This window comes from Myripristis murdjan, chromosome 5 (assembly GCF_902150065.1).
Source record: "Myripristis murdjan chromosome 5, fMyrMur1.1, whole genome shotgun sequence".
NCBI lineage: Eukaryota > Metazoa > Chordata > Actinopteri > Holocentriformes > Holocentridae > Myripristis > Myripristis murdjan.
Window position 1 is genome coordinate 27,384,253 of NC_043984.1, and position 26,706 is coordinate 27,410,958.

At 42.6% G+C, this 26,706-nt stretch overlaps 3 protein-coding genes across 4 annotated transcripts; 2 read left to right on the forward strand and 1 right to left on the reverse strand.

Moving 5' to 3' along the window:
* Positions 1-1,449: 1,449 nt before the first annotated feature.
* pfkfb4a (6-phosphofructo-2-kinase/fructose-2,6-biphosphatase 4a) lies at positions 1,450-11,127 on the forward strand. Its single transcript, XM_030051084.1, is given in 15 exon segments — positions 1,450-1,644; positions 1,646-1,736; positions 3,338-3,454; positions 3,642-3,738; positions 3,829-3,895; positions 4,008-4,082; positions 4,177-4,233; positions 4,333-4,454; positions 5,073-5,280; positions 5,488-5,634; positions 5,744-5,848; positions 7,240-7,369; positions 8,911-8,973; positions 9,083-9,147; positions 10,198-11,127. Coding segments are annotated over 15 exon segments (1,581 nt in total). The 5' UTR covers positions 1,450-1,467; the 3' UTR covers positions 10,258-11,127.
* A 2,607-nt stretch (positions 11,128-13,734) lies between these two features.
* LOC115358935 (actin-related protein 2/3 complex subunit 4-like) lies at positions 13,735-16,940 on the reverse strand. Its single transcript, XM_030051088.1, has 6 exons — positions 16,789-16,940; positions 15,893-16,011; positions 15,386-15,497; positions 15,140-15,235; positions 14,579-14,749; positions 13,735-14,346 (listed from the first exon to the last, which is right to left on the reverse strand). Exons 1-6 carry the CDS (start codon positions 16,789-16,791, stop codon positions 14,341-14,343), a joined length of 507 nt encoding a protein of 168 aa, XP_029906948.1. The 5' UTR covers positions 16,792-16,940; the 3' UTR covers positions 13,735-14,340.
* Positions 16,941-17,016: 76 nt separating this feature from the next.
* On the forward strand, positions 17,017-23,567 carry tada3l (transcriptional adaptor 3 (NGG1 homolog, yeast)-like). Of its 2 annotated transcripts, XM_030051087.1 has the most exons (10): positions 17,017-17,422; positions 17,523-17,619; positions 17,777-18,000; positions 19,553-19,800; positions 20,186-20,291; positions 20,485-20,620; positions 20,745-20,848; positions 21,034-21,140; positions 21,778-21,969; positions 22,944-23,567. In XM_030051087.1, exons 3-10 carry the CDS (start codon positions 17,791-17,793, stop codon positions 23,134-23,136), a joined length of 1,296 nt encoding a protein of 431 aa, XP_029906947.1. In that variant the 5' UTR covers positions 17,017-17,422; positions 17,523-17,619; positions 17,777-17,790; the 3' UTR covers positions 23,137-23,567. The 2 variants fall into 2 exon arrangements, with proteins under 2 accessions (XP_029906947.1, XP_029906946.1); XM_030051086.1 differs by having other exon boundaries at positions 17,017-17,619.
* Positions 23,568-26,706: the final 3,139 nt, after the last annotated feature.

Consider the following 26,706-nt stretch of genomic DNA (forward strand, 5'->3'; position numbering starts at 1 on the left):
GAAGAAGAAGAAGAAATAATAATAACAATAATCATGGTTTATGCAGTAGGTATGATTGTTTTTGATGAATCCATATTTATCCAATATTGTGAATATCTTTATAGGAGTTGGTGGCTCTAGTTTGCCTCACTACCCTATTTGCAGTACCTGGTGAAAATGGCAGAGCCCCCTAATAGGAGCCCAAACACTTGAGGTGACAAGGGAAAATTTCAGGGCTCATTCCCTCGTAAAGTTGGACTGAGTCGCTGCCAGAGATAATAATCAATTCTCAACTCTTCCACTGGTTACCACTGTTTCCACTGACTCATATGTACATACATAAGCAGTTTGTTAACTGAAGTCCATTTTAACTGACAATTACTGCTTGAACATGTGCTTTAGCCAGCTGATTAAACTGAGTCAAATACATCTGTGTAGCTTTTATCCTCTCAGTCTGTTTTCTTCCACACAGGCAACAGAAATGTCTAATCACAATGTAGATTATGATAATTGAAATGACTAAGCCAGTATAGAAACCATCGTTGCAGTACTGATGCCATACCTCACCACACACACCCATCCTGAGGCCTACAGAATAAATCCTCTATGTTGTGGCTCAATCAAGGGTTCGGCTCTGGACCAAACCGTGGTCTAATATAGGCCTACCCTGGTTAAACTGGTCTACACAAAAGTTTGATCATGGCCTTCTGGGAGTTGGCCAACATCGCCCAGCATGTCTGCAATATTGCAACAGCAAAGTTTCAACAGTCTGAAATACACCAACTATTTCATCTGCAGCTAATGAGCGACAGATGAAAAAAACAGGCAAATCTTTCCTCTTTAATTAGGAATTTGTGGGCACGGTTTGCAAATCAGTGAATTAGGCTACAGAATCTGTGATCCCTGAATCCATGAATTAGGATTTCAGGTTGAATCAGGTGTCTAAACTGTGTGAGCACGGTTTGTAAACCCTGACCTGATGATTTAGTTTTTGTTTCTCAGCAGACGCCAGGGGGCTCCCTACCTGACTACGCCCAATAAACTGCGCTGTCCGTGGTCCTGGAACCACAGCGGCGCTATCCAATGCTCTGCATCAACAGTAAAAGATGTAACATCTGTAGCAAAGATAGTGAATGCCAGTTGTCCAAAACTATTTTTTTGGTTCTTTGTGGAAAAAAAGAAACTAGCCAGGCTTGTTGACCTTGTCGCGGCTTATTTTTCGGCGGCATGGTAGCGAGTCTATAGGCTGCTCAGCTCACACATAACGAGAAAACCGGTTATTATGTTACAAAGTCCGTAGAAATTGCGTATAAGTGTAAATCGGTAACATTTTCACATATTGCGCCGTGCTATGATATCCAGTATTTGCGTATTCGAGAGACACAAGCATTCAGCATGACGGGGGTTTTGTGGTGGAGCACAGTGGCTGTTATTTACGGTCGCCGGTGCGAGCTGCTGCGCCCGTATTACATTGATTACGGCCCTCGGATGGTCTCACACCATGTGACAGGAGCAGAGGAGAGCCAGACCTCTTCACCATCACCACCGAGTAGCGCGGATGAAAGACCGATCACCTTCAGAGCAGCATCAGAGGAAAAGGCCCCGTGTTCCCACCGAGGCCGCCTCCGATTCACCGCCACCCGGGATGGAGGACGAAACGCCGCCAAATCCGCGGGAATTGACCCAAAACCCCCTCAAGAAGATCTGGGTGCCCTGTAAAAACGGCCTTCCTGAGAAACACATTTCTCAAAGAAAGGGTGCGTATCGCGACGTGGCAAGTGTCCATTAACCTGCGTTTTTACCGCGCATGTGGGTCGATTTCAGCCGTGGTTCAAAGGATTTTAATTGACAATTTCATCTCTTCCGCATGAGGATACATTGTTAACTTTTGCGCGCACGCAGCCTGACCCCACAATCACCCCGGTGGCCCAACTTAAAAAAAAAAAAAAAAAAAAAAATCTACCCTACATCCATCAATCTATTCAGCGAGACTGATATAATTACAAGCTGCCAGCAAACCCGTGCAGATAGCATAGCAGAGGTGTTTAGTTTATTTCTCCGCCTGATCTCTCGCTCCTGCAGCCATCTGGTTTACACAGTTATGTAAGAAGGGATTGCACGGTTGATATTCACCGCAGATGAAGGCTGCCCGCACTGATGAGAAAGGACTGGTAGGGATGTGCACTCATTGTTACTATATGCCAAGTCAATCACCACTTGTTGGTAAACAGGAATTGTATCCCTGCAGTCATGTGAGTGATTTGCTCTGTGGATGTGCCGCATTTTAACTGAGCTGGTACTCACATGTTTCTGTGCGGTCAGTGCTTCTCCGCTAGAGCCTGGCTGAGAAGGGATATGAGGGTCGGGTTGGCCTAGAAATGTCAATAATATCACGACCCTGGCCCCTTTAATGTCATATTTGTTTGGAGTGCAGTTCTGAGGTATTGGGCATCAAAAACAACTGGCAGAACTGTCACGTACTTTCTATCTTGTTGAATATTTAACCCCAAAAGCCTTTTTTAAAACAAAACCACTTAGCATACAGTAACATTGAATGATCATACATTTGTGGATGGCTTCATTTTGCTTTAAAAAGGTTGATTATTCCAAAATCTTGCATTACCAGGTAAAAGTAATAAAAAAACAATTAAAAGTTGGACCTAAAAAATCGGCATTGAGACAAAAGACTAGAATTTAAATCGTCAAAGCTGAAATAAAAAATAAAAAAACACTCACTGGGCATTTTTAGATGTTTCTTTGAGATATATGATGTGTCAATATATTTTCATCCTCACTCCCAATCAAGGGAAAACCTGGTGTTTTTGTGTGTTTCCTGCTTCTGTTGTTGAGTCATCATTCATTACTGATGGAGGGACAGTGTCTTAACCAAAAAAAAAAAAAAAAAAGATGTTGTGAATGGAGTGCTGTCTCACTTCGTTCTCTGAGTAGCATGTTTTACCACAGTGTGTCTTGGTGTGGAAAAAAAAAGCTGCAAGGTCTCCGGTTTCTTGCTGAACTTTCGCAACTTTGACACAGTGACCCTTGTTCCTCGCTGACAACATTCTCCGAAAAGGAAAGCTCATACACACACTGATAAAGGCAATCGAGTGTTAAGATTAGATCTGCACTGCTCACCTTTTCTTTTAAAAATTACATAACATATCAAGATAGCACTGGAGTAAATTTCGAAAGTGTTGCAGGCATTTGTAGGAGTTTTTCGAAACCTTGTGATAAACTGTGTGACCAACATTACAGCACATTACCCGGTGAAAACTCAAAGCAGATATTTTCAAACCGCCTTATCAAGTGTGACCAACATATGACTGAAACTTTATCTCCCCCTCCTTCTTGTCTCCAGTATGTATGACGAATTGTCCGACCCTGATCGTGACTGTGGGCCTTCCTGCCAGAGGGAAGACCTACATCTCCAAGAAGCTGACGCGCTATCTCAACTGGATTGGAGTCCCCACCAGAGGTACAAGCTTGCGAGATTATCAGCTTCAGCTAATAAACTTGGCTGAAGTATGATGACTTTGTAAAGAAAGCAAATCTATAGTATGACAGGAATGGATCCACCATGGGTCTGTACATGGATAGAAAGCTGATTGCATCTGTCCCTCTCTCTCTCTCTCTCCCTCTTTCTGCTCTTTTTTCCCCAACAGAGTTCAATGTTGGGCAATACAGGAGGGAGTATGTGAAGATCTACAAGTCTTTCGAGTTCTTCCGTCCAGATAATGAAGAGGGGTTAAAGATCAGACAGTAAGAAAGGTTAATTGTCTCTCTCTGGCTCATGACAGTGCGTTTCTGTCATGTGACATTTTTGACTGCATTCCTCTGTGATCTTTGCAGACAGTGTGCTTCAGCGGCGTTGAATGACGTGCGACAATACCTCACCGATGAAGGAGGCCAAGTGGCGGTGGGTTAAACAGCTCATATGCGTCGCCTCAAAACGCTGAAAAAGTTGTCCCATTTTTGCCGGATTGTGAAGAGATATAACGTCTTATATGACGTGGTTGTGTTTCATCCAGGTTTTCGATGCGACAAACACCACCAGAGAAAGGAGGGAGACCATCATCCAGTTTGCCGAGCAGAATGGCTTCAAGGTAAACACGGCGGCTCACGGTCCTGAGTGAGGATGCTGCGTTAACGTCGGCCGCACTGAACCTGACCTTTGCCCTTTTCTCCGTCTTCATGCAGGTTTTCTTTGTGGAGTCTGTGTGTGAAGACCCTGATGTCATCCAGGAGAACATAGTGGTGAGCGGCTCATTATGTATGTTCACGTCAGCAGAAAGCTTGTTTCTTGCTTCATTGCTGTGCTCACTCCCCTTGCCTTTTCTCGTTTGTTTTTATCAGCAAGTGAAGCTGGGCAGCCCCGACTACACCAACTGTAACACGGAGGAGGCCGTGGAAGACTTTATGAAGAGGATCAAGTGCTATGAAAACTCCTATGAAACTCTGGATGAAAGTCTGGACAGGTAAGCGGCGGGGATGAGGAGTGTGTCAAGGAGAAGGTTCAGTTTCAGCGAGACGGTTGTTCCTGGTACATTATGATTCATTTATCAATAGGATTAGGCAATAAGTCACTATCATCATTTAATATCCCACAGTAAACCTAGGATGAGATAATGATAATCAGTTACTGTGACACAATTCCTTTATCTACATGAATGATAAAACACAAATACTTAAAAAAAAAAAATCTCTCTCAAACTGAGATTTGTCACAAATTATTAATATTATTCATATTTCTCTCTCTGTTGCCCAGCCCTGTTGATCAGTACTCGTTTACTTTGCTAATCTTTCCACTGAAGTCAGAGAGAAAATTTGCCCAGCTTACAGCAACGTGACAAAACACGGGGTAACAAATCTTGTATTCACACGATTCAGTGTGGTATAAAGAATAGAGATTTTTACCAATAGGATTTAATTTTTGCAGCAAGAGCTCTACATTTGCTCAGATAAATAAATGTGGTAACCTTCTGTATCATTTGTTAAATTGCATCATTCTTCATAATAAACTTATGGATTAGGTTTTATAAAACAGCAAACTGGAAGGCCTTTAGTCTAATTCTCTCCATGGTTGTCTGCCTCAGGGATCTCTCCTACATTAAGATCATGGACGTGGGCCGGCGCTTCCTGGTGAACCGGGTGTTGGACCACATCCAGAGTCGGATCGTCTACTACCTCATGAACATCCACATCACGCCGCGCTCCATCTACCTGTGCCGCCACGGCGAGAGCGAGCTCAACGTCAAGGGTCGCATCGGAGGAGACTCGGGCCTGTCAGCCAGGGGCAAAGAGGTACGGCAACCTCTCAAACGCAAGAGCAGCCGCTCGTTTTTTTCTAAGAGGAGATGAAGAGAAGACATTAGGAAAACCAGATAAAACACAGAGTGGGCTGACCGCCGTCCTGGGAGATGAAAGAAAATGAAATGAGCATGATGTCATTCTGGTTCTGTTTTTCCTCCACCCATTATCGACTCTATTTTGTCTTTCTCCTCCACCCAGTTTGCAAGGTTCCTGGGCCAGTTCATCCAGGAGCAGGGCATCAGCGACCTGAAGGTTTGGACCAGCCAGATGAAGAGAACCATCCAGACGGCCGAGGCTCTCAACGTGCCCTATGAGCAGTGGAAGGTCCTCAATGAGATCGACGCGGTATGTACCAGACCCTCTGCTTTTACATGTTAAAATTTACAATCCCTAACTGTAGTGTTAATGGAGTTTAACCTCTGTATGTATGTGTGTGTGTGTTTTATGTCTGCAGGGTGTGTGTGAGGAGATGATGTATGAAGAGATCCAGGAGAACTATCCCCTGGAGTTTGCCCTGAGGGACCAGGACAAATATCGCTATCGTTACCCCAAAGGAGAGGTGAGGCTCTCGGTCATCCTGCTCATTTCATGCTGTCGGAGTTTTAACATGTTTTGTGCAACGCAGCGACATGATTTTGAAACTTTTGAACCATGAGTTTATTTTGTAAAAAATTTGCTTGTGGACACTGTGTCCCTGTCTGAAATTTGGGATTTCATAACGCTGACTTGGTTTTCCTCCCTGGATACAAAGACTCTCACTCTCTGTCTCAATCGCACACAGACACACACTCACACACACACACTCCCCAGACTCTAACTACATCCAGATGGCTAATGGCCACTTACACTCTGTTAATGAGCCCAAGCTTGGAAGATGCGCGTGTCAGACAGATTTGGCTAAATACCAGGATACTGCAAACAAGCTCTTCACATTAGTCTGTGTTCACTCCGTCTCTGCCAAAAAAAAAAAAAAAAATGTGGGTGCATGTTGTTTGCTGTGAGCGTTAATGGCCCTGGGTGTGTTCTCAGAGTTTAATTGGTAACAAGTTCCAGCTTAAAGGACAAGTTCACTATTTTGGAATCTAGGCCACATTTACAGATTGTCTGACATCGTCCTCAGACCATCATTTCACCGGCCGCTTCAGTATTGATCCTGATATCGGTGTGCTGCAGACTCCTGCTTGCGATAATCGTGGTCAATTGGACAATCATAAATGGATTTGAAAAACCAAGATGTTGTTACTTTTCCAAAACGGGAAGCTTGCTGTATACTCGCAAAATGTTCTCCTGAAAAAGGACTTGCAAAGTGAGCAATTTGTCAGTGGTTATGGGCTTAGACAGTAGTATTCCTCTGGGACTAATTTTGGCTGCTTCTGCGTAGGACTCTGCCAGCTGAGCAGACAACATCTAGCTACAGCGCAAGTTAGTGCTTGGATTGTGAAATAAAATGGTGCTCTTCCAAATGCAGCATATTTGTTTTAATGATCAATTTGCGAACCCTTTTTGTGAAGAATATTCTGAGAGTACACGCTGAGCTTCCCATTTCAGACAAGTAACGTTATCCTGGTTTTTCAAAGCTCTTTATGATTTGCGAATTGACTGCTGTTGTAGCTGAGTGGGAGCCTGCTGCACATTGATATCAGGATCAATACTGAAGCAACCGGTGAAATGATGGTCTCTATGTCTAAGGATGATGCCAGACAAGCTGTAAATAGGGTATAGCAAACCTGACATTCAAGAACAACCCGCAAACTGTATTTTGGGTGAACTGTCCCTTTGAATAACACCAGCGCTCGCTTGTAATGACTCATATGACTCCAGGTCCTGTACTGGTAGAGGTCCCCTGAATGAAATCATCTTCATTTGCAGTGCAGTCAGTTCTCAGACAACAGTCGTCTGGTTTCCCTTTGTCCTGTTTGTCCAACTCTTTCCCTCTCTGCCGCCCCGCAGTCTTACGAGGACCTGGTGCAGCGTCTGGAGCCGGTCATCATGGAGCTGGAGAGGCAGGAGAACGTGCTGGTCATCTGTCACCAGGCCGTCATGCGCTGCCTGCTGGCCTACTTCCTGGACAAGACAGCAGGTCAGTCCCTCAGCTGCACCTCCTGCGGTCTGTAAGGCCACATGAGGACAGAGAACCACGAACAAACAAGCGCACAGCCTGTGTAGTCCCACAGTGCATTTGTTACGGTGCCGTGCGCTTAAATCCACAAAAATGTGCCCTAAAACAATAACTCTGTTTTCTTTTCTTTTTTTTTATTGGCAATGTACCTTCACTGGCCCGTTTTGTTGTTTGGTGATGCATTCATGTTATTCCTGTGGATAAAAGCCCAAATACAGAGAATGATGTCCTGTGTAGAGTTTTGGCACATGTAGAGTCGAGCACTAAAGTTCACCCGTCTAAAACAGTTCACAGTTTCGCAGGGAGACATCTATCTTAAAAGAAAAAGAAATAGCAGCTTTCTCCAGTTAACAGTGTTGATAGACCGAAATGCAATGCAGCCACAAGACATGCTGTGTTTTGAGGAGCAGCCAGCTGACACAACTCTCAGCAGAAGCTCTTACTGTGCTGTTGCTGTTGTTGTTCCATCATATGTCTAAACCCCCAACTAAATGCAACAAACTGGAGATGTAGGAAATCACTAAATGAAGCTGTAGGCAAGGCAGGTGGAGGGAAAGCATGTACACACACACACACACACAAATGGAAATTACAGCACTTAATCAGAAATGACCTCAACATTTGCATATTGTTATTGGATGAACGTGTAATAGTGATTTTTGTTTCTTTAACAGCCAAAGCTGAAGTTAAAGTTTCACAACAATCAGAATAATGATAATAATAATAATTGCTATTACTGTCATTGTACAACTTTTAATTCCTTTTCCTTTATGAAAAAAAATGATTTTCTGCACACGGTGATCGTTTTACTGTGAAACGGTTTCATAGTGTCACTCCTAGCGGATAAACCTGAATTTGCTGCTTAAAGACCAAGGCGCTGTAGAAATCATATCCCGTTAAAAATACTCCTTTTTAATTTATGCTTTTCACTACTCTCTGTCCCAAGATAGAGTTGGAAATGTAACAGAATTGGAGACGTCGGTGTAGCTCGTTCTTCTGGCAGAAGCACTCCTGATTCAGCAGTGGGCTTTTAGGCTTTTGTCTTGGCAGGCAGCACAAGACCGAGTAGTAGCGCTGCAGCTAATGCAATTAATCATTTAGTCTATAATGTGTCAAAAATGATGGCAAATACTCATCAGAGGCAGGCAGTGATGTCTTAAATTACTTCCTCGGTCTGACCAGCAGCCAAAACAGCCCAAAGGAGCAAATCTTAGTGAATGCAGTGAAACTATAGTGGATTTTTTACCTGAAAAATGACTAAATTGCTGATAGACAATTAATTAATCAGCTGATTGTTTCAGTACTACAGAGTAGAGAGGCGAGAGGAGCCTCCACAACACACTAGCAATCAACACCAAAAGTTTACCTAAAGATAAAGACTGATAGCTGTAGCATGCACAGTATATGTATAGCATATCAGGAAAATATATAGGGACTGACTTTCCCTATTTAATCTCAGGTTGTTCATTAACTGTCACTCCTGTGCATTTGTCCTCAAACAGAGGAGCTGCCTTACTTGAAGTGCCCGCTGCACACTGTGCTGAAGCTAACACCAGTGGCCTATGGTAAGACCAGCCTCCTGCCGGTGTTTTCTGCACCTGTTGACCAAACACAAGTGGAAATTCTTTGTGCATCTGAACAAATAATGACTGAGTCTATATTCTGCGTCCTCAGGCTGTAAAGTCGAGTCCATCAGCCTCAATGTGGACGCAGTGAACACTCACCGAGACAGACCGGAGGTGGGTATTCACACACACACACACACACACACACGCAACAACTGACCCACTTTGTGGAAGGTAAGGAGGCCACCATTTGCTCACATGCCCGTGCAAGTGCTGCACATCATGGTGTGAGATGTGGTATTTCACAGCAGCGTTCAAATATACAGCAGTCACTTCTGCTGGTCAAGTCTCCAGAATCAGTGTGTGACAGCTTATCAGACCCTGACACAGAGATTGTGACTAATGCTGTCACTTTGCATGTTCCTCATTTTCACTCTCACACCTTCTAGGTAAATATGCTTCCAAGTCGATTGTGTTACAGTAGTTCATCATAACTACTTTATTGATCCCTAAAGGGGAAATTTGGTCTGTTGCAGTTGCTAAATTCTCAAGAGAAGAATTAAATTTCAAGAAATAGAAAGAAATAAGAAATATAAGGCACATATTTTATAACTTTGTAAAAACATATGTGCATTATGTGTAAAGTTGTATCAAAACTATGTGCATTATGTGCACATAATGGCGCTAGAGAGCATGAAAACAGGAGGCCAGAAATCCAGAAACACTTATGTGATAGTCATAATATTTATAGTAATAATACGTATGCATGGAGAAAATTGCTGTTTTTGCAGTGAGATTTAAGTATGCTCAAAAGATTTAAGCGATCAATATATGTATCAGAAATGTTATAATGTAAGGATTAAAAGATGGATGCATACACAGCAATCCAGGCACACTCAAGGTAAAGTTTTGGATTTTTGAAAGTCTTTATTATATAATATCAATAAATCTCCTTAGTAAGTAGTAAGAATAAGCCGTAAAACCTGCATGCAGTGGTTCCAGTTTTCCTTTTCTTTCATGTGCATTGCCAAGATAAGCTAACAAGAGGCAAAAACCTCACTTTTTTTTTTTCCTTTTGTAATCCATGTATAAATCCTAAGGCTTCCTTTTTAAATGCACATCCCGTTAATTCTCTTTTCTTTCGCCTAGTGTGTGCACTGGCTCTCTTGTGTCCCATGTGTATTTGATGCCTCCCGCTCTGTGTGTGTTTTTATCGTTGAACAGAACGTAGAGGTGTCACGGATGTCAGAGGAGGCTTTGCTAACAGTGCCAGCTCACCAATGAGGCAGTGTCACCCTCTCTCACCTCCCTTCACACACACCCCCAAACCCCTTTACCCTCCTTTACCCCCCTCCCCCTTGTACCCGGCTTCCTCAGCCACAAACCCACCCAACCAAGCGACTCTAGCTTTCTGCTCCACCTTCCTCTGACTGGATTAGTTTCCACACTTGTCTGTTTCCCCCTCCTCTTACATTTTAGGACTTGATAGTATGGTGGTAATTAACTGGAATCCAGTTTATAATTTTTGACTATTATCTTTATGGCACAGTTCATCGAGTGTCATATGCATTTTCTCATTTTTGGAGAATGACTGAAAAGCCAATGAAGGTTTTTGTGAATCACTACTGTACTCGGAACTGTGACGCAATGAAGCTACGGCACTTTTCATTTGAAATGACATAAGTTTGAAGTAGTATTAATAAGTGGTAGTTTACTTTCTGAGTACTTTTGTCTCTGGATCCACAATGTTGATTTTGATCAGTGTCTTGTATACTTTATATGTACTGTGGTAAGAATCACTAAACTGTAATCTGCTGACATGTCTTAGTATTACAGTGTTGCACAAAATGAAACAATGTTGTGCATTTGCCACATTTTGCACATAAAGAGCAGTTTAATTTTTTTAGTTCTCTCTATAATTTCTTCCATTAGTTTATTTCTATTTTTAGGATATCTGAAATTAAGTTTCACCAACAATCTTGTATGAAGAAAATCATAGCGGCACAGAAGTGCTTTGCTTTATTGTTGTCTTTCCTCCAGTAATGTGAAGGGTCTTGTCTTCATGTCATTGGTCAGAAATAAGAGGAAGTCATTTCTGTTTACTGTCTCTGAATAAACTCAACTTGACCAGTGCTGCTGCACGTCATGCATCCATATCACACTCTTGTTGTGCTTTATTTTGGCAAGCTCGAAATGAAAACGGTTTACCTTTAACGTCTCAAACTTGGGATTTTGGTGATTGATGACATTTGCATCGATCGCTCAGTACCACAGAAACCAGGACACGCTGCAGTAGCCCTTATCATGGAGACGTGTGTGTGTGTAGGCTGCTCAGATGGATATTTTTGCTTTCCTGCACAACATGGAGATCAAAAGAGGATGCTGTTTCCTTCCTAGAGATCAAATGTTCGATACGCTGCCCTTCCTCGGCTGCATATCCAAACTGTACTCCGCTGTGCACACTAAGTACACAGATTTGGACAGCCATTCATATGCAAAGCTCTGCTGGGAAGCAATAAGAAGCACTGCCATTCATTGTAGGGCACAAAACCCTCACTGTTAGTCACACAGCCATCTCGTTCTGCCTCGCATAGGAGAGATTACAACACGTACACCGAGTCCATGCATAAAATGATGCCGGCGTAATGTTAGATTAAGAGCTTAGTCTTTGAATTGGATGTTAATGCTTAAAAGTCAAGTATGCAAACTTTAATTGATTTTGATAGCCATCTCCAAGCGGTTCACACAGTAAACACAGGGATTAGGGCTGCTCCTGGAAATCAAACCACAGATGTTAACAGCACGTCGGTGTGCCTCTTTTCTACCTGTTTCTATCGTTTTACTTGCATTTCAAATTTTTTGCTGTTTCACTGATGCATCAAACCCCCTTGCCAGTTGTATTGAGCTTGGCTAAGGCATTCTGTGTGTGATCGAGAAAAAGGGATCTGACACTGTTGCATTCCTCTTTTCAGAATGTAAACGTCCATCGTACATCTGAAGATGCCTTGCAGACTGTCCCTCCTCACCTCTGACTGCCTGCTGAGCCGTTGTAACTCAGCGAGGTGGAAGTTGGGCCTCTCTCTCTCTATATATCTCTCTGTCTCTCTGTTTTCCTTTGTGGAGAGCTCTGTCGTGTTTTTATTCACCCTCCCAATCTGCACAACCTGCTCACACTGGTGGCTGTTTTGGGTGACGTGCCTCCCCATCCCACACCTTTTGCCCGAGCACACACACACACTTGTCTCTCCCTCTTGTTTCCATTTTGTGAAAAGGGATTCGGAGGAGCTCACTATTGTGAAGGATCCAGTGGAAAGCCTCAACACAACATGAAGAGTGTTTGGGCCCGTATTTGTAAGCTAGATGATATCTAAGAGCCAATATTAAGCACAGCTGGTCCAGTGTATGTATGTATGAGTGGATTATTTTCATGCACAGAGGGCTTTTTGACTCTTGGGTCATGGCAGAATCATATCTCTTGTTGCTCTTTTTAGTATGATTTCAATGTGTTTATCAATGTGCAGCAGTAGCATTAACACTGAAGGTTACTGTAACATTTGTGTTCAGTATTAACCATGTGGGGTTCTCAACTAATTATTGTGATTTTCTGGTACGTTTGACGTGTCACTGTACTGTCCAATCATTGTTATATGTGAAGATGTCTTTAGTGATATGTGCAATTTTAAAGGTTTTAAACCTATTTGGATGACATTTCTATGTAACAATTATCTATTTTGACTGGAGATTCAGATGCACTGAAAGGATTAGGCCATTATTTTCCTTGTTAAGTGTTTTCTAAGGTCACAGTCATTAAAATTTTATAATGACGGATAAAATGGCACAACAGCTTTCTTTAGACGTGTAGTGTGCAGCAAACAAAATTCTCAGACCTGTTTTTACAGGCGTGTTACGGAAATTGAAATGCTCACGACACATGCATGCATTTGGTGAAGTTGAACCTTGACCTCCACACTACGTTTCATCCGTTTGTGTGAAACACGCCGGGGTTCACGAGGCATTTGGAGCACAGACATGCAGCACAGCTCAAAGGTGTTTTTATGGGTCATTACTTCAAAATGTTTGCCTCAAGCTCACTGCAATCTAATAAAGATGTATTTTTATACACTAACCTGTCGCCGTCCCCTCGTGTCTTTCTTTGCGTATCCCTCCTCAGATGAGATGTTAAATGGAGGCTTTGGTAGTTATATAACCAGAGAGTTGCCGGAGAATGCCTGGGTTGAGGATTTGAACACGATCCTTCCTCTCCTCCTCAGACGCTATATTTTAATTGCTGTTGAGCAAGGCAGTCGACCTCCAGCTGCTCCAGTGGTAAACAGAGGACTGGTTGTGTTGGGCAGCAGATTTAAAGTAACTAAGAGCTGAAGAAGACCGTGCATGCACAGCAAACATTCATGAGGAAATGAAGGTTACAGTTCATAAAAAAAAAGTTAAATCCAGTGTTAAATTGCTTCCATTTCTTGGCTGTAAAGTGGATTTCAGTAAGCTGAAGAGAAGTTGTAAAAGTGCTTTGTCATGCATGAATACCACCACAATGGTTCCCACACAGCTTAAGGTCACTTTAACCTACTTCCCCTTTTCAACACCTGAAATAACAGTTGCTAAGCTCAGATGTGACAGAAGTGCTGATTTCAACAGCAAAGAACCAACTTGCTCATCAAAAGTCAGTAGAATCACACAGGACGGCACAAACGCTAAGCCATGAATAAAGAAGCTGGATTAAGAATACCTAAATATGACCCAACATCAGTATAAACAATCGTGAGTTTTATTGATTATTTTATCATTCAATATTTTCATATGTGGATTTTTGGTGGTTTACTCAAAGAGAGCACATATTCCATGTAATAAAATGCCACACTGATTACTTTCCTCCTCTCAAAACATGGATATCATGAACGGAGAATTTTAGAAACAAATTTGAAACGAGACAACAATGGCAGACTGGGTACAGGACGTAGAAGACGTACAGACGTACATACAAAAAAATATATTTAAAAAAAAAAAAAAATACAGGCCATTTTATTTGCAACAACACATTCTCTATGCCCCTGTATTCATGGATATCAACTTGATTAATACTTTAAAGGACCCGCCTTGGTTTGGGGATTTGTTCTGAGTGGCAGAAAAAAATGAAACTGGTAAATATTTCATTATATACAGTTAGCGATATTCACGAATACAGGGGAACGCTCGAGAGACGTGTGCAAAGCGCATCATCGCCAGATTGGTCACGTTTTATACTTCTCCTCGCTGATTGGCTGCTCACTCCGATAGTTCGCCATTCCTTGTGCTGATTGGCCCTTGAGGCGTTCCCCTCCATGTGCGGAGCCACGGGAGGACACTTTGCCTTTAGAACTGAGTAGAAGAGAAGAATATCAGCTCATTAACGTCTTTTATTATGAAGAAATTTTTAAACCATCCAAAACATTGATCCTGGTTGTAAATCGAATTTATGCAGAAAAACCCAAGATATCACATGATGATATCCAAAAACATATGTGCAACAAATAAATTCTTGATTAAAAAAAAAAAAAAGTCAGTCAAGGTATTTTCTTCATGGAACTGAAAGACAGAACAAATCTCTTACGTTCTTGAGGAATTCCTCGGCAACAATACGGGCGCGGGCGTTAACGGACAGTTTCATCTCGCTGATCTCCTTGTCGATCTCCTCCATGAAGTTGATGACAAAGTCCACCAGCTTGTGCTTGTACATTTGCTCCGTGTGAAAGTTGGTAATCAGGAAGCTAATGTCGTACCCCTGGATCACAGAAATGCAAGATGGGAGAAAAAAAAACAAACCAAAATTATTAAATTCCATGAGCCAGAGAGAGACTGACCAACATGTGAATACAGTCATCTAATACAGTCTTGTAGTGTCTTTTCTTGATTGGGAAAACTAGTATTCTGTCTGATGACTCTGTATGTTTTAATTGTGCACATGCATTTTGTATTTGTCTACAATGTTGCTGTTTTTAAATGCGCTGCTTGTGTAGCAAAGGGCATTTTCAAACAGGTCAGTTTCTTGAATGTCTAAAGGCTGTGCATCTATGACATATGCATCTAAAAATAAACTATTCCCCTTTTTATTTTTATCTTTCTCTTCTGTGCTGCTTGCACAACCTACAGTGTTTTCTCCTCTCTCTCTCACCTCGACCGGTTTCCTCCTCAGAATGAAGAAGTTCTCGGCCCTCATCATCATGAAGCGCATGAACTTGTGGCACAGGATCTTCTCGATCTCGTCAGCCTAAAGTTTGCGACAGCGAGTCGTTACAGACGTTTATCTTAAAGCCACTTTGGCAGCATCAAGCAAATTCTTTTCAATAAACATGAATCAACTCATAACGGAGAAATGTTCAGGCGAAGAATGAATGGCATCCTGTTTTTTTTTTCTGACCTGCTTGACAGCGATGCTGACTCTGACAGAGTTGATGGATCCCTCGATGAGCACCTTTTCCTTTTCATTACGGCTGATCACCACGGGCTGAAGCAGCAGCTCCTTACTGCTCCTGTAACCAAAGCATAATTCATCAGTTACATCATCAAAAACAGGCCTGCTCGCTTTTAAAGCTTATATATCTTCCAATTAATAAAAACCCTGCATGAATATATTATCATTATTGTGGAAAATGTAAAACTTCCTGACACCGTGAATGTAAATGTCAGTGTTTTTGACTGACAACGACTTTTGAAAGCATACCATCTAGCAGTCTTGCCCATGCTTGTGTCATTTTTTTTCCCCAGCTGGATTTTCTAACGTGTGCTCGAGCAAGTCTGCACTTGCATGAACCTAATGGATGGCCTGCAAGCCGCTGCAGAGCAGGGAGAGTGGGTGGTGGTAGCAAGGCAGCGGGACAGCCAGCCAGAATGCAAACTCAAATCTCTACTGTGCGATTATACACACCTGACCTCGACCTCTGGCTTGTTGTGGCGCTCTACCACCTGAGAGGAGAAGTTCTCCAGACAGAGGGCTGCCTGCAAGGTGGCCTTCACAGCGTTCAAGTAAGGACGCAGTGTCGCTGTCTGAGGAAAAGAGAAGGAAGAAAGAAGAAAAAAAAAAAATCAGTCACACTGCAGGAGAAATTCTGCCAAATGATGGGTTTGCTTTTAAAAATCAGGCTATGTGGGCGACCTGAATTTATCAGGCTACCCAGGACTTAGGAGATTACATTTGTTCAGTTATAAAACAGAGCTATTTACAGTTATGAGGAAGATTAAACACACCTAAACTCTGCAGGCAATTCTCACTTGGAGAACAGTTTCCTTTCCTGTTTAGGCTTCCAGAAATGCAAATGCCAAAAATGACCAGTGAACATCCAAGTAAATGATATTAAACTGATGCAAGTTACCTGCAAATCTCTTTGAAAACATAACTGATATATATATTTGCATTGCCGGTGGTGATGATCACCTACTGCAGGTCATACGGATTATCCACCTTTTAATCTACATCTACACACTGGCCACACAGCTAATATCTTCACAGCTCTCTGGGCAGCTTTTACTGGTGTTAAAGACTCCAGTTTGGCAGAGCTCCCAGCCAAAGTGAACATAATGAACAGGCCAAGAGGAAAGACAGCTCGGCTCAATCACTTCTTGGGTTAGTTTCTGCAAAAAAAAAAAAGCAACACCGAGGATGCCCGTCGTCACGCCCATAGCAATGCAACCAACCGCGGAACCTCCTCTGGCACAAAAACACTGATTTACCAAACCTGGCGTCGGCGGTAAAGTCACAGCAAACACGGACACAAAGTTAGAGATTAATACAAAAAAAGGGTAAAGGTTTAGCAGTGGACTTACCATTTTTGTGCTGTAGAAGGCGGAAGTTCCTCTGCCACGCCTGGGACTCCGCTTCCGTAAATCTTTACATCGTCGAGTAAAGATGCGGTGCGCTCGCTTTGTTGAACATCTTTGTTTTGAGAGGGCGGGTTGCTCGCAGCTGCTGTGTTAGCGATAAGAAGCCCCGCCTATCAAACTTACACCTTTTATTAAAACGAACACACTCTAGGAATCGCCCATCTCGTCGTGTTAAGGGGAAATTTGAGGCTTAGCAGCCGTTTTTAGCCAACCCGTTTCTGAAAAATAAAAAGTTTAATAACTAATTATTTGCGTTTAAACCCAAATAATTGTGATAATTATCGGTCTGGTGTTAAGCTATTTAATTTAAGTCCACTCAACATGGTTTCGACCGAGGATACCATTCTGCATTTTAAGTTTGTGTATTTCCAACTCTCCGGGTTTGGTTAGGTGTTTGATATCACAATAAGTCAAAGCTTCTCTTATGAACTGTTATCATTTTGTTTGTATTTCCATTTAGTCGTTAAATTCCTTATTTTGTCGACTAAAAATAGCACAAATGCACCTTGACTCGACCTGATGTCCCCCCCCTTCGCACCTGAATGGTCGCTCCCATCATGGACGCCATTTACTGACGGTGAATATCATTGTGCCTAAATATTCAATCAACAGCCTACCAATTAGTCGGCGTAAATATTAATAGGATAATTTATGTGATTTTTTTGCGATATGTGCAGCCACATGGACGTTTAATGAGATTTATGAGCGACTGGATCGGTTATCGTCATTGCATGGGGGAGATCTGCTAAGCGCGGCTACCTGGCAGTCTATGAGGTATACATGAGTGTGTGTGTGCGTGTGTGTGAGAGAGAGAGAGATAGAGAGAGTGTGTTTGACAGAGAGAGCAGCACCTCACCTGCACACTGCACTGTGTGTGAGAAACTGGCGCACCTGTAACTCGCCACGCCGTGTGCCTCTCCTCCTCCTCCAGGTGTTGGCGGCATCATGAGTGAGTTGAAGGATTGCCCCCCACTCAAATACTACGACTTCAAACCCGTGGAGCACGTCAAGGTGTGTCCCCGCTACACGGCTGTGCTTGGCCGCTCGGAGGACGATGGCATCGGCATCGAGGAGCTGGACACCCTGCAGCTGGAGCTGGAGACGCTGCTGTCCTCAGCCAGCCGCCGCCTCCGAGCCCTGGAGGAGCAGAGACAGGTAGCACGGAGCCGGGGAGCAGCCTCCTGCAGGCCTCCCAGCACACTGGAGCATCATCTGTATTGTGGATTTTTTATTTATTTTTTTTACTTTGACCTCACAAGTTGGTAAAACATATCACAGTAAATCACAGTATTAAAAACGCAACATGCAGAGTACAGGCAGCAATAACAGACATGGTTCCAGTGTGAGTGGTGTTTACAAGTTTAGCCGAGTTATTGCATTTGGTATGAAAGACTTTTTGTAAATGGATTTGGTTGCTGCAGTGTCTCATAAAGGGTCAGACACAATTTATCCATCTATTTGTTTCCCCTGCATTTCATATGTATTTAGACATACCCAGTTGTCTCACCACTTTCAGTAGAGACAGTCAGCCAGTATAAGTATCTGGGAACTATTCTGGATAACAAGTTGAGCTTTGAGGCCGATACAGACAGAATTTGTAAAAAGGTCAACCAGAGATTGTTTTAGTTAAGGAAGTTGAGGACTTTTCATATTGAGAGCTCACTCATGAAGATGTTCTATTCGTCATTTGTTGAGTCTATTTTCACATTTGCAGTGACTTGTTGGTTCGGCAATCTTAACCTAGTTTACAAAAACAGTCTGGGAAGTGTTGTTAAACCGTGTTGTAAGATCATCGGGGTAAATCTTAGTGATCTTAGCCAGCTCTATCAGGCTAGGTGTGTTTGGAGGGCTTAGGCCATCCTGGCAGACCCTCAGCATCCTCTATACAAAGAGTTTCAGCTGTTGCCATCAGGTAGGAGATTGGCCTTTTCTAGGAAGGCAAAGTCTAATAGATACCTGAAATCATTTGTACCTTCAGCTGTTAAATATTTAAATCAGCTGTGAGATTGCATTCTGTTACATTCATTATGACAACTATGTGTTAATTGTATTTTATGAATTCTTATTTATTTCATTACTTTATTCTGTGCTTTTATTCTATGTGTCTGATTGTGCCGACGACTGCTGTACACCAAATTGCCCTTTGGGGACATTAAAGTTTTCAAATCAAATCAAATCAAACTCTTATGCAACTCCAAAACTGTTTAGGCCCCAGTATACCATTTTAGAATAGGCCAAAATAACATATTTGTATTGCATGCACAAAAAAACTGCATGGCTTTTGCCCCAAACTGAAAGGGATTTGCGTACGGTGGGCATGTCTGCAAAAGGGAGACCCATGGGTGCCCAGAGAACCCATTTTCATTCAGGTATCTTGAGGTCAGAGGTCAAGGGACCCCTTTGAAAATGGCCATGCCAGATTTTCCCTTGCCAGAATTTAGCCTAACTTTGGAGCAACTTTGCCCTCTAGCAAGATGTGCTTGGCACCAACAGATTCCTCACATCGTTTCATATGATACCAGTATCTTTACTTTAAGTTGATTTTTTTTTATTACTGCATTGAAAATCATTTAAAAAATGTGATTACGTAAGTGAGTTATTTTTTTTCCCCCATGCCTACTAACTAGTCATTACTTTATAGTCTCAGATATGCCAGTGCGTTGATCCTCTCCTTTCTCTTTGGCTGACATCGGCGACTGCATCTCAGATCCTCACAGACTGGCAGGACAAGAAGGGAGATAAACGCTTCCTGAAGTTGGGAAAAGACCCGGACCCCTCTGCATCATCTCGCCACAAACCCAAGAAGCAGAAGGTAGATGGCAAAGGCAGTCATGGACCGGGGCCTGGTCCTGGCAGACCCAAGTCCAAAAACCTGCAGCCCAAAGTCCAAGAGTATGAGTTTACAGAAGACCCACAAGACATTCCCCGCACGCCGAAAAACGACGCGCCCAACAGGTCAGCAACAGTTGCTCTTTATAATCTCGGTCATAGCTGTGTTATACCTGCCTTATTATTTCCAAATTTACAAAGTTCTTTGCTCATCAATTTCTCTTAATTTTGTGCTTGGAAATTGAAATAACAAATTAAAAATTGTATAGAACAGAGGTAAAACATAAGATTCTATTCATCATAGTTAGATCTTAACTGGACATCCCATATTTTAAATTACTTCATATGTTTTTTTTTTCAATCCATTGTTTTTGAAAGGATGAGCCTGCTATTCACGTGAAAAGACATTTATTGACTGAAGGAAATTTTGGTAATAGAAAAGGCTGATTCAGTTGGAGAAAAAATAATAGGAATGAGTTGCTTTGTATTTGAAATGTTTTTGGGTTTTCAGATTTTGGGCGTCCGTCGAGCCATATTGTGCCGATATCACAAATGAAGAGATCAGATTGCTAGAGGAGCTTCTGAAACCCCCGGAAGATGAAGCTGAATATTACAAAGTATGACATAAAGCTCTTTACACTTGTTACTATTTTATGTAAGCTCTGCTATACAAACATACAACACATCATTTGAGACTTATCCTGGTTGTTTTTATTTAGCATCATTGTAAAGATCACACACCAGTCCATAATTCACTGATAAATAGTAGTGCATCAATGACCACTTTGGTTCTGTCTGTGTAAATCGTAGATCCCTGCTTTGGGCAAACACTATTCTCAGCGCTGGGCTCAGGAGGATCTGCTGGAGGAGCAGAGGGAGGGAGCACGAGCCAACGACAAGAAGAAGAACCTGATGGGAGGGCCTCTCTCTGAGCTGGACGCAAAAGGTGAGGGAGCATGGCAGCCTGTCTCCACAAGGGCTACATGGTGTTTGCCCATAGCACCGCCACCCTGTTCTAGTTACTGCTCAGCATGTGTTCAGCTTCCACACTCAGCCTCATGTCCTTCCAGATGTCGACTCCTTGCTGAAAAAATCCGAGTCCCAACACGACTCTCCAGAGGACGGCTGTCCCTTCGGGCCGCTCACCCAGCGTCTGCTCCAGGCCCTCGTCGAGGTCAGACTCTGCAGTAGCTTTTGATCCTGCACGCTCTCTCTGATATAAGCTCGAGTTTATACACTGTGGTTTCAGCAAATTGTGATGTCACTCTCAAGATACAACATCTGAAACATATTAGTGTTTGAGCCTTGAGACACCACTGAATGTGACTATAAATGGTAATGTTGGATGTCCCCTTCCAGGAGAACATTATATCCCCCATGGAGGATTCTCCTATTCCGGACATTTCAGGGAAAGATGCTAACGACGGCGCTGGGACCTCTCCTCGAAGCCAGGGCAAAGCCTTTAGGTATTCCTTGTTCATTGTATTATTCATTGTACTAGATATGGTCTAAATAACAGAAACACCAGCATCAGTTCTTCACGAGGAAAACTATGTTTTGGTTGAGTTCTGGTTTCAGACACATTTCTGGCATGATCTCAGGTCCAGTCATGAATTATACAAACCACCATAACATAATTCTGACTGATCACCTTCATCCTTCAGCCCATGATGCATTTCTTCCTACATGACAGCACTCCTATCAACCTGCCGGTGTCCATATCAGATACCAGAATTTCATTATGACAGCTAGGACGAACCCTCAGTGCTTTAATCAGTGAGGATCGAATGTTCCTCTCTGTTACAGCCTCACTGTGTGATTTAGGCTGAAAACACCAGTGTGGTTTTACATAGAAATCTTGAAATATGTGCAAATATATGAGTGGTCACTCTGGTGTCTGGTTTACATAACAGCAGGGAAATAACGGTGACAGAAAGTGTTTGGTCTCGGGGAATGAAATGCTCAAGAGTTGTAATATTATAGTCTGTCTGGGGAGGATTTCCTGCTTTTCAACTCATTTTCACTTCACCATTTTCATCTGCTGAACAGACTCTTAAATTTGTCTTTGTTCCTTCTATCCCCTGCCCACTCTGTGTCTCCAAGTGTTCCTCACACACGCCCCCTGGAGGCACGGATCAAGGAGGAGCTGGTTTCGCAGGGACTGCTGGACTCTGAGGAGCGACCTGGACCAGGAGGAGACTCTGAGGACGAGGTCCTGGCTGAGCTGCACAAGAGACAAGCAGAGCTCAAAGCCCTGAGCGCTCACAACAGAGCCCGCAAGCAGGAGCTGCTGCGGTGAGGATACAGGCATTGACATTACATGGTGTAACCCAACAACAGCAGCCAACAGAGTTTTTCTTAGAACAGTCTACCAAGAAATGACAGTGTGCAGGTACAACTAACTTGGCCAAAATATACCTATAAGGTTGTGCAAGCCTGAGATAATGCAGATGCTGAAAACCAAAAGTGAAAGTAGTAAAATACTTTCACAGCCCATTCACCCATTTAATGTTGTAGTCAGCCAGCCGTGTTCACTGGGTTTCTCATCATGTTCATCTTCCTCTTTTACCGACATATAAATCCCATATACTGCATTTTTGATTTTTTTAAACCTGCAGAACTTTGAGATAATCCTCAATTAAAAGCGACTTAGGAATAAAATGTATTATTTCCAGTATAAGTCAACTCAACTCAAACTTTTTTTATAGAGCACATTTAAAACAACCAGGGTTGACCAAAGTGCTGTACAGATTAAAAGCAGCAGAAGGCATAAGACATCAACACATAACCAATTCACTTGAATAACCGTGTCGAAAACAGATTTCTGTAGAGTTTTGTAGCCGCGGAGATATTCACCTTATTTTTAACAGAAATATTGATGCAGGCACTTCACTTTTTTTTTTTGTGCAAGACTCGAACTGGTCAGGCACCTCTGATCATTGTCTAGCTAACGTACTTTTCACCGTAGCAGCTACCACAACAACTGATTGGTTCGTGGAAGTGCTCCCACAACATCGTGAGATAAGCAAGTCAAGCTAGTTAACAGGGAAGCGAACCAAAGAAAGTTCGACCAAGTGTTTATTTTCACATTCCAAAGTAAGGTGGAACGTGCTTACCAAACCTTTTCCACACGTTCAAGACGATGATTGGCCGGGAAAGATATACAGTCACAGCTGTCGAAAAGCACAACAACCGAATGGACTTGGTAGCAGTGTTGTCACAAGCAACAGGATGACTCTTTTTGTTTGTGTGCCGCTTCTGCCTCACAGGTTGGCGAGGGAGGAGATGAGTAAGCAGGATCTGAGGCAGAGAGTCCGGATGTCTGACAACGAGGTCATGGAGGGATTTCGGCGCATCATGGCAGCCAGGCAGAAGAAACGTACGCCGACCAAGAAGGAGAAAGACCAGGCCTGGAAGGCACTGAAGGAGAGGGACAGCATCCTCAAATTACTGGATGGATAAACAGTTTGGGCGTTGGGCTGCAGGTGGAAAAGCTGCAGGAGGACGAGCGTTTCTTCTTTTGAGTAACAGTGAGTGAACAGCTGTATGGATGCAATCATAGGCTTGTTCCAGTGGCCATGAACATTTTTTTTTTTTTTTTTAACACAGTGCCCATGTGACAGCTGTGTGCAGTTAGTGGACAGAGCAGGGTGTGTTGATAATGTATGATATTGTTGACTAGAGTTCTGCTTGATTTGAGTAGCGATATTTTTGTAGCATGTGTAGTGTGCAACGTTCAGAAGACTTTTTCATCATTTCATGCGGTCAGATTGGGTATGCATCACTTTTTCTCCTTTTTTTTTATTTTCTGTTGAGTTTCGTACTTTGTTTACCATGTAGCACAATAGAAAACAGTAACTATGAATGTTTGAATAAATCACTACCGCTAAAAAGAGTCGTTTCCATGTCTGTCACGGGCGATGCGTCATTACTACATGTGTGCTGCTGTCTGTCTTCAGTGCTGAGGAGGACTCGTCTTTGCTGCCTGGAGGGAATCTTCAGCATGGTCAGACTCCACACTGTCACTTGTTTGTTTTCCACAGCGCCCACGGAAATAATTTATCTAGTAGATAAAAGAAAATGGCACACAAACAAAAATTATGCACACACAGATGCAACGCGCTTTATGGTCATTTGCAGTAGTAAAGATGCAGTTAGGTATAAAAGCTGAAACTTTAATTTTGGTTGAAGATCGCTTCATGCCTCCTGAAAACAGAAAACATACAGCTTGGAACAACCTATTTTATAAGTACCTATTTTTGTATGGATGATCCTTGTCAAACACTAAAGACTAACACTAACACTTTAATTATTAATATGGAAAACAGTTGACACCAGCCTATTTTTACACACCGTCACCAAACTCTACCTATTGTTCTTACAAAACATTTTCAGATGTGCTAAATCTTGCTGCAGGCCACTTTTTGCAGGACTGACAAAGTTCTGCAAACAGGGAAGATAGTGCTGGCTAGACTTTTTGTTTGTTTGTTTTTGTGTCTTTTGAGATAGATTCCCTTCATTTATGATGGCCCAGGCATTATTGCACAAGCATGAGTTTGTGCAAACAATATTGATTACTGGTTTAATTCTCTTCAGCCACATGTAGCGATCCACCTTCCCCAGAGGAGGGCATACTGTCACACAGTACTGGCTGTAAACGTAGCAGCATTGTGATAGTCTGGACGCAATGCTGTACATACATGGTGCTGTCACAGTGTGATCCTTTGAATTTCTCCAGATACATGTCTTATTGACAGATATTAGGGGAAGGGGAGAGAGAATGGAGGCAGACAGGAGGGGAAGGGGGTGGTGGGTAGATGAGGCAACCTTAATGTAAATTAGTTTACTTAGTTTGAAGGCACAGTAATAATGACCCACAGCTCCTCACAAGAAATCCCCTTAGTGAAAGTGAGACTCAGAGACGCTCTGTACAGAAAGTTCAAAGCACAAGAGCGAACCAGGACAGCGTCGCTGCTACAATTAGAATCACTAAGGGTTACACAAAGAATGCTGTTAATTCATATAATTTACATTATGTTAAAAATTAATCTAAATATTAATCTAAACCTGTATGAGCACGGCAAAGCAACCTCTTCTCAACATCAGAGCTTTTTCAAATCAGTCATTGTTTATTAGTGATCTCATCTCTTTGCATAATCTTGATATTCTGCCTTGCCTTGCCGATAAAAGGGCACACAAGTTTGACAATTGAAACAGGTGGTATCGGCGCAGCAGTGGCTACCAACTGTGTGAGTGTGTGCATCTCTGATCCAGCACTGAGTCACTAACCTCCAGCTGTTACTAAGGGTCTAAGTGAGTTTTCAATCATGACTATGTTGGCATTGTCCTAAGAGAGTTTTTCTTTTTTTTTTACGCTCCCCTTAGCAATCATGATTCATGCACTCTCTCTCTCTCTCTCTCTCTCTCTCTCTCTCTCTCTCTCTCTCTCTCTCTCTCTCTCTCTCTCTGTGTGTGTGTGTGTGAGAGAGAGAAAGAGAGAGAGAAACAAACTTTTGTTCAGTCAGTATTTGTGAGGAGTATCTCAAGCAAAAAGAAAATTAGCATGTGGCTTCCTGTTTTTGTCTTGTGACAAAAACAGGCCACGTTTTCTGGGGGGAAAATACTCAACCATGATCTGTACAGACATTGTGGTCGACTGGTGAGAAATCCCCCAGAACAGACAACATTTAACACCAGTGACAGGCTCTGTTTCCTCTGACTTTGTGTCTTTTACCATGAGTTACGACTTCATGAGTTTTGTTTTTTGGTTGTTGTTTTTTTCATTCACAATACTTAAAAACTGTGGACAAGTTTCATTTTTACTGGCTCACCACTAGGTGGCAGTCAATGTTCATGTAACAGATCCAGCAGCGTTTACAAGGCTACAGGCTTATGACTTCCACTGTTTCCAAGTCAGTCTTTATTAAAATAGTTGATATATTGTTGGTCTAGAGTTCACACAACGCCACTTCGTATTTTTTTTCTTAATATTTATTTATATCACATATTACTGTGACGAGAAGCTAAAGCGGGGGATTCCCAGTCTCACAGTCCACAGCTGTGTGTGAAAGTCAGAGCTCATCCTATGGAGCGGCTGAAACCTCTGGGGATGGAGGCCTGCCCAGTCCTCCTGAGACAGGCCCTCATCAAGGGGGAAGAAGAAGAAGAAGAAGAAGAAGAAGAAGAAGAGGAAGGAGAAGAAGAAAGAGAAGGAGAATGTAGATCTTTCACCACAACATCACATGGCCACAACAACTACTACTGTCAGCTTGAATAGACTCAGGTTGAATGCACCAGCAAACCAACTTAAAGGAACAGTTCACCCCAAACATTTTTTTTTAAAGGTGTTTTCCGTTTACCCCTATAGTGCAAGCTGTTCATCACTTCTGTGTGATTTGGCAAGGTTTCCAGCCTGCTGGACCTTGGATGGGCATTTCTTTGTCGAGTTAAAACCGTCAAACATTTACATGTGAGGAACTCAAAAGCAACAGCGCTTTCCAAAAACAATGACATGGATACCAGCATAATCGACAGCCCTCGGGGGCAGAGGCTTACATCGGGGACTATTTCCTGTCAAAGAGCACCGCCAGCTGTATCTGTCCGACCCCGATGAATACAAATTTAGGGCGGGCAGACACTAGATTTTGAGTATTTTTCACACCAAAACTATCTGGATGGATCTGGATTGACTGGACTAGGGGCAAGGAGGATGAATATCTTTTTTTTTTTTTATGTGTTTTGGGTAAACTGTTTATTTAAACCAACACAAATACACAACAGTGAAGATGAGAACCACCGGCTCAGTCACCATATAAAACCGCCTGTGTCCTTCATGTAAATTCATAACGCCGACACCCATGTCTGCAAAAGCTTTACTAACAGGTGGATGCATTGAGTCCCCCTCACAGGTGAACGCGAGGCTGAATAGATGATTGCGGTATAACCCCTCAAGGCTGGGCGTACTTCGCACGGGCCTTTTGTTGTGTTTGTTCCCATCCGACCTAAACTGAAGGGCAGGTGGGTTTTGTGTTG